General features: G+C 36.3%; 1 protein-coding gene across 1 annotated transcript; it reads left to right on the top strand.

Annotated features, from left to right (window-relative positions):
- Nucleotides 1-243: 243 nt before the first annotated feature.
- Nucleotides 244-8,636, top strand: LUM (lumican). The gene is made up of 3 exons (XM_050746569.1): nucleotides 244-677; nucleotides 3,078-3,960; nucleotides 7,862-8,636. Exons 2-3 carry the CDS (start codon nucleotides 3,099-3,101, stop codon nucleotides 8,014-8,016), a joined length of 1,017 nt encoding a protein of 338 aa, XP_050602526.1. The 5' UTR covers nucleotides 244-677; nucleotides 3,078-3,098; the 3' UTR covers nucleotides 8,017-8,636.
- Nucleotides 8,637-10,824: the final 2,188 nt, after the last annotated feature.

Genomic DNA, 10,824 nt, shown 5'->3' with positions numbered 1-10,824 from the left:
AACTCGAAATGCTGATATTTATCATGTGTATCCAAGAGTATATGAAGCATATTTCACATTTCAAAACTAATGTAAGTTACCCTCATGACCAAAAAATTAAGTTAGTCCAAGTAAATCTATATTGATTTCAAAAGTGATAGGCAAAGGGATTCAATTCCTCTGAGTCTGTTCATTTGTGTTTTCCTGAAATTATTTGCCCTGCTTATGATTTATGAGATCTTTAGATAAACATGATAGTTGGCTGAGTGCATTGCACTTAATTGTTGCCACAGCCACAGATGTAAAGAGGTTTGTAAGAAAAATGTTCTCACAGTGAGCTTCCTTATTTGAAGCAGGACTCAATCCTTGGTTAAAAGCTATGGTATTTGAGCTAGTTAAACACGTATCTCTCTCCCATTCCATAGGGAATGAGCTGGGCTGTCCTTCCTCCCCACATTCACCTGCACTTCGTTAGAGAGCAGTGTTCACATGCCACACCACAAGATCCCCACAATGACATAACTCCATTTAGAGACTGGCGTGACTGGGCTGGGTCTCCCCACCCCCCTTCAGCTCTTGTATCACTCAGAATCTGGCAGCCAGTTCCGTCCTGACAGAGTTTACAGCATATATTGGTGGATTCTTGTCCATAGTGCATCTGCTTTAAGAATTAACGAAAGCAGTGTCAAGACAGTAAGGTAAGTGCTGTTTTAACTATCGCACTGGGGATGGTAACTGTTTGGGACAGTGTTTTTTGTAACAGGAACAGGAAAAATTCCAGAGCAATTTTGCCAATTGCTATTCCACAGCAAATCCACAGTTTTGAGCAGTTAGTTTCACATTTTGTTTAATATGTTTTCCATGATTTATAGATTTGAGATTTTATACAGTATATGCTATATTGCTTGGCAAGGGAAGTTATAAAAAGTTTCAAGGTTAGACTGAGAAAATAGTTAAAGTAGACACAGTGAAAAAATATAGAAATTAAAATGTTTGTTATGTATGCTAATTAGTTATATATGTTAGTATTGGACTCTAATACTGGAGCAAGGAAAGGTCATTTTAATCAGCATTCAAAATATCTTTTAATAAGTATATTGTGGCAATTTGTTATAATTTACAATACACATTCTATGTTATAAAACATGAGCTAAAAGATTTAGAGACTCTTATGGATTATTTATTTCTGTTTTGTTAATTTAAAAAATTGTTTCTTGGATATATGCCTTAAGGAATGAATTTTTAAAGAAATTCTGGGAAATGATTTAGTTTTTGGAAACAGCATTTTCTCTATAGCCACAGGTATTTGAGAAAACTGAGGGAAGTAGAGTGTGATTTTGTCTCATAGTAGAGTCATTATATGGTCACAAACTCTCTTTCAGTTCAGCATCCTTGTTTTTACTTTGCCAAAAAATGTGGAAGCATTTTTCATTACTTTTTAATACTCACCTTATAGTTACCATAAATATTTTGGTATATACTAAATTTAAAATAGCTTATTAATAAAGCAAGACAAATCTTTACAGTATTTGCATTCTGTAACTTATAAATAACTCTGGGAATATGTCATCATGTTCTTTTTAGTGCTATGCAATTTTATTATGGCAAGTTCTGTCAACAATATTAAATGCCCCCCATTATAATCTTAGAGAGTAATTTACTGAGAATCTGGCTACATGTTACATTATGTCAGCAATCGAAGTATTTCTATCAACTGTTTTATAACGTTCCATCTGATCTGAAACAAAGTGCCTTATAATTTCAAATTAAAACAAATAAAAGACGTTTTCAGTTTCTTACCCCAGAGATCCTGCTTATCCCAAACTACCTTGATCCAAAAGCTTGTAATCATACTTTCATAGGAAGATACAATATTCTCAGTTATCTATTAGAATGTAGATCTTTCTTCACATTAATGATTTATCTCCCAGGGCTACCAACTCAGCCACAACTCTTCACTCTATAAAAGTCTAACTCTTATATTCTAATTTTCCCATATCTAAATTGCCGCACCTCCTTAAGACACTGAAATGGACTTTTTTGAACCTCACCTTAGAAACATGTTCCTATGAGAAGATAACTGTTACACATTATTTTAAATTCATATTCTCAATGGAATAATTTACTAGATAGTTCTAATACCAGTATTAAATCCAAACTTTAAAAACGTCCCACCTCTCTCCCACCTCCATTCTGTGAGGTCACTAAAAGCCAGATACATGCAAATCATGGCATCTTTGATTTTGGCATGAAGAAAGTAGAGAACTTGTGAGTAATTGAGAGAGACTATAATTCTAATTGAAAACTTGGAAAATACTATCTTTCTCTACCTGTTGAATCTCTTTCCAGATAGAGAAACCCTTAGAATGTGACATTTTCCTGATAAATATTAGTAATTCTTAAATATTACTAATATTTAATTTAGTAAATAGCTAATTTATGAAATATTAGTTTCAGAACACAGTTTTGCAGTGTGCTTTAAAAAGTGTGGAATGTCAAGCACAACGTGCACTAGTATGCACGCACACCAGCACCAAGAATTCTGTTCTCCTTCCTCAGAACCAACAATAACCGGATACTTTTAAAGGAATGTGCCTTCCATTTCCCTCCCACATACAAGCAAAACCTCAGGTTGCCCATATTCCCGTAAGGATCTTCTTCATGAGTCATTTTAATGATGTCGAATGGTAGAGTAGAGTATACAGTTAACAACTGTCTTCTCATTCTCGTTTTCTGAGAGATGATCTGAAGCAGTAGTCTAATTCGGTGGTCAATGAACACCACCCAGAAACCTCTTACAGGCAGGCATTTCATTAAGGAAGAGCCTAAAGAGATTGACTGGAACAATTAGGCCTGGCTCTCCCAGAAGGGGGCGCACGTGTACGCAATCTAACCTGAAACCTGCTCACCACACAGTTGTAAACATACACCTTTGTCCTCATACCTAAATAAAAATTGAAGAGACGCCGTTAGATGCACTAAAAATAGCTATAAGAATAACAAAATGCACATTTTATAATGCATTTAATGTTGTAAGTTGAATATCCTTTTCTTGAAAGTATATATTTTTTATTAATAAATGTTTCAACTTTATTTAGGATTCAAACCATTTGCCAAAAATGAGTCTAAGTGCATTTACTCTCTTCCTGGCATTGATTGGTGGTACCAGTGGCCAGTACTATGATTATGATTTTCCCCTATCAATTTATGGGCAATCATCACCAAACTGTGCACCAGAATGTAACTGCCCTGAAAGCTACCCAAGTGCCATGTACTGTGATGAGCTGAAATTGAAAAGTGTACCAATGGTGCCTCCTGGAATCAAGTATCTTTACCTTAGGAATAACCAGATTGACCATATTGATGAAAAGGCCTTTGAGAATGTAACTGATCTGCAGTGGCTCATTCTAGATCACAACCTTCTAGAAAACTCCAAGATAAAAGGGAGAGTTTTCTCTAAGTTGAAACAACTGAAGAAGCTGCATATAAACTACAACAACCTGACAGAGTCTGTGGGCCCACTTCCCAAATCTCTGGAGGATCTGCAGCTTACTCATAACAAGATCACAAAGCTGGGCTCTTTTGAAGGACTGGTAAACCTGACCTTCATCCATCTCCAACACAATCGGCTGAAAGAGGATGCTGTTTCAGCTGCTTTAAGAGGTCTTAAATCACTCGAATACCTTGACTTGAGCTTCAATCAGATAGCCAAACTGCCTTCTGGTCTCCCTGTCTCTCTTCTAACTCTCTACTTAGACAACAATAAGATCAGCAACATCCCTGATGAGTATTTCAAGCGTTTTAATGCATTGCAGTATCTGCGTTTGTCTCACAATGAACTGGCTGATAGTGGAATACCTGGAAATTCTTTCAATGTGTCATCCCTGGTTGAGCTGGATCTGTCCTATAACAAGCTTAAAAACATACCAACCGTCAATGAAAACCTTGAAAACTATTACCTGGAGGTCAATCAACTTGAGAGTAAGTAAAAAGCTGTTCCTGTTTGATGTGTTTGATGTTTCCTCAAGTGTTTAAATACCTGAGCTGCGCAACACAAATATTGCATCTGGCTCCATTAAAAAAATAAAATGTCGGCCGGGTGCGGGGGGGTCTCGCTTGTAATCCCAGCATTTCGGGAGGCCGAAGTGGGCCGATCACCAGGTCAGGAGTTGAGACCAGCCTGGCCAACATGATGAAACCCCATCTCTACTAAAAATACAAAAATTAGCCAGGTCTGGTGGCGCACTCCTGTAATCCCAGCTACTTGGGAGGCTGAGCCAGGAGAATTGCTTGAACCCGGGAGATGGAGGTTGCAATGAGCAGAGATCGTGCTACTGCACTCCAGCCTGGACGACAGAGCAAGGCTGTCTTGGGGAAAGAAAAAAAAAAAAAAAAAAAAAAAAGGCAACAAAATGTCCCTCTACTTCAAACAAAGAATCATTCTAGCTCAATCATATATCCAATATCCAGCCTTTCTTTGGTGTATCCAGATAAGGAACAATTGAGGTCACAGAATTCAATATATAAGTCTTCAAATTAAAAATTGCAGACCAATTTATCCTACTGTGTTACCTCCTCATATCTATCTCTTATTATTTTTCTCCTTTATGGCTTAGATTTGTGTCCTACAGTTATTTTTTGACAAGATCTAAATGAGGGAGGAAGAAATGAGTTCAAAAGTGGCACAGTTGGTAAACTCCACAGCCACAAAGAAGCCCATATAGACAGAGCGAGACTCCGTCTCCAAAAAAAAAAAAAAAAAAAAAAAAAAGAAGCCCATATAGTCCCTTTCTTCCTTCCTTCCTTTCTTTCTTTCTTCCTTCCTTCCTTCCTTCCTTCCTTCCTTCCTCCCTCCCTTCCTTCCTTCCTCTCTCCCTCCCTCCCTCCCTCCCTCCCTCCCTCCCTCCCTCCCTCCCTCCCTTCCTTCCTTCCTTCCTTCCTTCCTTCCTTCCTTCCTTCCTTCCTTCCTTCCTTCCTTCCTTCCTTCCTTCCTTCCTTCCTTCTTTCCTTCCTTCTTTTTGTGACAGGGTCTTACTCTGTCGCCCAGACTGGAATGCGGTGGTGCAATCTCGGCTCATCGCAACCTCCACCTCCCAGGCTCAGGCGATTCTCCCGCCTCAGGCCACCACCACCACCAGGCTAATTTTTGTGTTTTTAGTAGAGATGGCGGTTTCATCATGTTAACCAGGCTTTCTCGACCTCCCGACTTTAATTGATCCATCCGCCTTGGCCTCCCAAAGTACTGGGATTACAGGTGTGAGCCATTGTGCCTGGTCCCATATTGTCTCATGGTCTTTCCTGACATCAACTAGTTGAGACTCAACATGTTACTCTGCTGTCATGATCATCATCTGCCTCTGTTATCTCTGTTGTGGTGTGTGGCCATCACAGTGCTCTGGGAGACTGTGAAGAAGATTAAAGAGAAAAAGAGAAAAAGAAATATGATGGGAGAGTCTAACATCTTTTTTTTTTTTTTTCCTTAGGAAAAAAAAATTGTATTACAGAGCTTTTTTTTTCTTAGGTACAATCCTGCAACTCATTTGATATTTCCAAACTTTCTTTTTCCCCTCTCTTTATTTTTCATTTATCTTCTGGATGAAGTTTGATCTGATGCATTTGGATTGTTTATGCATTTATCTGGTCTTCAGGGACATTCCTCAACTTAAGCAGTATAGATTCCAATGGGAAATTGAAATCCACCATTTCCCACCAGGGTAACTCTGCCATTAATCTTTGGCAGAGCTTGGCAGAAGAGAAAGACCATGATTCACAGATAAGACTTTCTAAATGAAAAATCAAGCAGGAAACACTGATTCACATATAAAGTAATAATGTCTGCAAACGAGCCTATTGAATTTGAACATCTCTACATGATGAAAATTGGTTTTCTGGCCATACTGAATAAAGGTATTGCTGTCAGAAAATATTACAATATACTTTATACATATGACATTTGTTAATTCTGCCAGTTTCATATAACCCCTAGTAGGGTTAAACATTCTCATAAAGAAGACCATGCTTGCCAACCCTGAAGCTCCACATGCTCTTTGTTTTTTCTGAAAAGCAGCCAAGGTAAGGGTTGGTGCTGTTTGACTGTCACACAATACACAGTCAGGCTAACACAGCTAAACCACTCTTGTTGTTTCCAGTGGAAAATTCACTATGTGGCAATATAAGATTCCTCATTTTAAACATGTGCGGTCAGGAGCAAGGATACTCTCTGACAGACCAAAATGCTAAAGGAATTTATGATGTTTGAGGGATGATGGAATACATTAGATTTGGTGGGTAGAAATTATTTGCAAGAGCAGGGCTGCTACTTTCTCTGAAACAAAGAAGGATACAGATACAGGCACATTTGAAGGTAGACATTGTATTAGTAAAGGATGGAAGGGCTGGTGTGGAAGATGGGAAGAGAGATCTATGGGAGAAAGGTCAATAGCCTGTCAGTGCCAAGCTGAGATAGAAACCACAGTGCCCAGTACATAGTGGTCATTTGAAAAGGTAACATAATAGTTTCCTTCCTTTCTTCCTTATCTTTCTACATTTGGTTTGGTATTCTCATTGCATCACCTCAGTTTCATTCATCACCTCAGTTTAGGTTATTTTGCCAGATAATAATCATCTATATCAACATTTCACATTTACTTAATACAGAAAGTTCCCCTTAATTTTTTTCTAATATTAGGGAATAGATAGCGAAAATAAACTGTTTTCTATTTCAAATTTGCAACTCTAAGCATTAGCCTAATCAGAGATCTTCCTAATGTAGAGTAATTTGGAAAGACAGCAAAATTAAAAGGATATTAGTCATTATTTAGGACATACTATGTACTAGTATTGTGTGAAGTGCTCTACACACCTTAATCTAATCTTCATGCAACACGGTAAGATAGATGTATTTCTAACAAGGAGATCAGATAAGTGTTCCAGTGTTGCCCACGTGGGTAAGTGGCAGAGGTAGAATTCCAAGATGAGATTATTCGCATCTTCTTTCCATTTTTCCTCACTTTCTCACATGTTGGTACCATAGAAAAATCCCTGGAATTGACTGATGAGTTATTTTAAAAAGCATGTGTGTTTGGGGTTCCGCTGAAGTCTTTGTTAACTAGAGTTTGAAAACGAAAACAAGATAAAGGACTTGAAAATGTTACTCTAAAATAGATATAGGCAAACATAGTTTCTGTGTATACACAGGTCAGCCAATTCAGTAACACTCTTGGTTTCTATTACAAAGTAAATCAGTGTTTCACTTGTGGCAGCTTTTTGACCATGGACAAAAATAAACAAACAAACAAACAAAAAACATGGGTTCAGATGGTGGACATGCCATGATTAGGTTTTTGCCTTAGAATTTTGATCATTGTTATGGTGTGTGATTGCTGGAATGATTTGGTTTTTGCCTTGGAAGTTTATCATGGTCATGGTGTGTGGTTGCTAGAAAATTCTTTATAGATCATCTAGTTAACCCCTCTTATTTTTAGATGCAAAACCAAAGAGTACTTACATTGAGACTGTTCATACAGCAACAGGATCCATTTATATTTCTTCAGGTTAGACTATTTTTAAAAAGTTGTTAGATAATATGACACGCTTACTGAATGCCTTTTCAAAAACAACTTCTAATAATAAATAAGTTCTGTTCTTTAAAATATTATACTGAATATCTTGATCTACCATGATTACTCTTTACTAAATGTTGCTGTGCCGTTTTGGTAGCCTGAAATATGCCTTTAATGGTTTCAAATTCAAATATATACTATATTATGACTTTTCTAAAAGGGAAGAGGTCCTATTTTATACTATTTTAAACATAAATTTTTTATTGTTTTGAGCCAGTGTACCGAAAAGTGATTAATGTTTTCTGTTCTTTAAATTTTAGAGTTTGACGTAAAGAGCTTCTGCAAGATCCTGGGGCCATTATCCTACTCCAAGATCAAGCATTTGCGTTTGGATGGTAATCGCATCTCAGAAACTAGCCTTCCACCGGATATGTATGAATGTCTACGTGTTGCAAATGAAATCACTCTTAATTAATATCTGTATCCTGGAACAATATTTTATGGTTATGTTTTCCTGTGTGTCAGTTTTCATAGTATCCGTATTTTATTACTGTTTATTACTTCCATGAATTTTAAAATCTGATAGAAATGTTTTGTAAACATTTATTTTTTTTTAAAGAAAAGATGAAATGCAGGCCTATTTCATCACAAGAACACACACATATACACGAATAGACATAAAACTCAATGCTTTATTTGTAAATTCAGTGTTTTTTTATTTCTACTGTCAAATGATGTGCAAAGCCTTTTACTGGTGGCATGGAAATCAGACAAGTTTTATAATCCTTAAATCTTAATGTGCCCCAAAGCCTGGATTAAATACATCTGGATGTTTACTGTCTTGAACCAAATTATCTTGATACATTCAAATTTGTCTGGTTAAAAAATAGGTGGTAGATTTTGAGGCCAAGAATTTTGCAAAATACATGAAGCCTCATGCACTTAAAGAAGTATTTTTAGTATTACGAATTTGCATACTTACCTAGTGAAACTTTTCTAGAATTATTTTTCACTCTAAGTCATGTATGTTTCTCTTTGGTTATTTGCATGTTATGTTTAATAAGCTACTAGCAAAATAAAACATAGCAAATGGCATCACTGTGTTTGATTTATTGTGAAATTTATATATTTTGTATATAAAATACATAAAACAGTAGATTAGAAATCAAAAGATATCTCTAGCCTGCAATATTTTACTGATGTGAACATAGGATTTTACACTAAATAATTTGTCTACTTCTAGCATCCGCTTACAAAGAGTTCTTAAAAATACCTATAATAGGTAGTGAGATTTCACAACTTACTTAGATATTTGTCATTATTCCCATTCCTGGTGTTTTTACTGATTCATATACAATGGTATTCTATTAGATAAGAAGCTGCTATGTGATCTCAGCACTCACTCCTTGGTTGTCGAGAAATGGTGGATAACTCACAGGATTAAAGATGTTGAATTAACATAAAATTTTCTGAAAATGATATTTAAAAAATCATTTTGGCTTGAAGCCAGTGTGTCTGGATCATAGGTTTTGAGTTTATAATCCAGTAATAACAGCTTTCAGTTTTCTATGAGTATATACAATTCTATACAATGATAAATACTATGCATATAATTTACAAAAATAACTTCTGTTTTACCTAGCTAACAATAAAGCCTATGTTTGGAGCCAAATGTTATGCAGACAAAGCTCTATTCATCCCATACCAGTGCATATGTAGTCAAATATGTGTCTAATATAAAGGAATTGTATCTCTAAGCTTAGCATAACTTGTTTTAACACACCACTTTTAGTGAACTCTATCTTATGGTACAGTGGCCTTTCATCAAAGGATCATCATTGAGACTGAGTTGACTGGCAGATGTGTGTGATGGATATTACATTAGGTACAATGTGTATTTTTGATTTTCATGAGTTTTCTACATTAAGGTAAATTCCTTAGAGTGTGATAGCAGCCTCAGTTTATTTGTTAGTGTAAACTTAAAATCTACTTTTTTCTCGATAAAACTATAATGTAGATGAATTGAAAATGAATTTTCTCTTCCCTGTTTACAAAAGTCACTATCAAGCCTTGGAAACCTATTCTCAAGTAGAGGGTAGATAATGTGCCATAAATTCTCTTTTTGAAAGAATGTGATGGAATTAAATGAGCTTTATCTCTATACTACTTAGAGAAAAGATCTCAGCTGACAGTCTGTCTGCATCTTTAAAAGCCTTTGATTTCTCTCTATCCAAGTCCTATGTTATTCTCATGCCTAAAAAGCAAAACTATGATTTTTAAAACAGCAGTTCCCTTTGTAGTTAATGTTGGGTGACAAAGACCAAGTTAAGCACATAGTGACACTTTGTTGTGGAAGCATCTGGGAAAGGAATATATCCTGTTTAGGGACAAACCCCTCTTTTCAGAGAGAAGACTTCATCTTTTCAGGGCAGAGCTGGAGAACAGAAGATTCCCACCTGCTCCTTCACTCACTAGGCAGTCCTAGTGAGGTGTCGAGGCAAGAAAATCTGGCAAAACTTTTATCAGCTTTCTCCTCCTCTCTCCATCCCCACCCTATTTAGGGTAGTGTTTTTCAAAATTGTAAATATAAAACCAGCATGTTAGGGTGTATTTCTACAACCAGGTTACCAGACATGCCCCAGATATACAGACCTAATGAATTGGGCAACACAGGATTTTGCATTTTTAAAGTGCATCCACGGGTGATTCTTATACCAGTGGCCAGTGTTGCATATTTTTAAAAACACCGACTTAGTGTGATACTCTGATTAAGTTACTGAAATCACAAATAATTGAAAAGCAGAAAAGTACTCTTTTCTAGGGAGGCAGAATAGAAAGTAGTCTGCTTTTCACAGCATATCTATCTATCTATATATGATAATAAATATTATGTTTTCCATATTCTAACTAATTTAAGCTCTCCAGCCCTCTATTTCTTCATCCGTAAGCAAGGAATGCAGATGCTGCTTTCATTAAGATAGTATGAGACACTTCTTCCATGAAACTTGCTTGAGAGTTGGCTTTATAACACTTCTTACCCGCCTAAGTTTCTTTTCCCTTCAGAGTTGTCCAACTGGTATTCCATCAAGAGAAATGGCTAAGGGTTCACTTCAATGAAATTTTTAAGAAGGTACCCATGGGGAATGTCAACAGCAGGTTGAATTTAAAACAGGAATTCTCTCAACTGTCTCACTAACAACAGTGATCCTGATTTTATCTCCTTTTGGATAAAGTCCTCCATGAGTGGATTAAAGAAATAATGCATATCAATTCTTTCTTTCCC

The sequence above is a fragment of the Macaca thibetana genome, chromosome 11, assembly GCF_024542745.1.
Source record: "Macaca thibetana thibetana isolate TM-01 chromosome 11, ASM2454274v1, whole genome shotgun sequence".
NCBI lineage: Eukaryota > Metazoa > Chordata > Mammalia > Primates > Cercopithecidae > Macaca > Macaca thibetana.
The sequence above is the reverse complement of the archived record's forward strand: the minus strand, read 5'-3'. Positions and strand labels throughout refer to the sequence as shown.

Coding starts and splice junctions, on each gene's coding strand:
- LUM (XM_050746569.1), top strand. CDS start 3,099: ATGAGTCTAAGTGCATTTACTCTCTTCCTGGCATTGATTGGTGGTACC. Junction 3,961..7,861: donor GGAGGTCAATCAACTTGAGA/GTAAGTAAAAAG, acceptor TTTAAATTTTAG/AGTTTGACGTAAAGAGCTTC.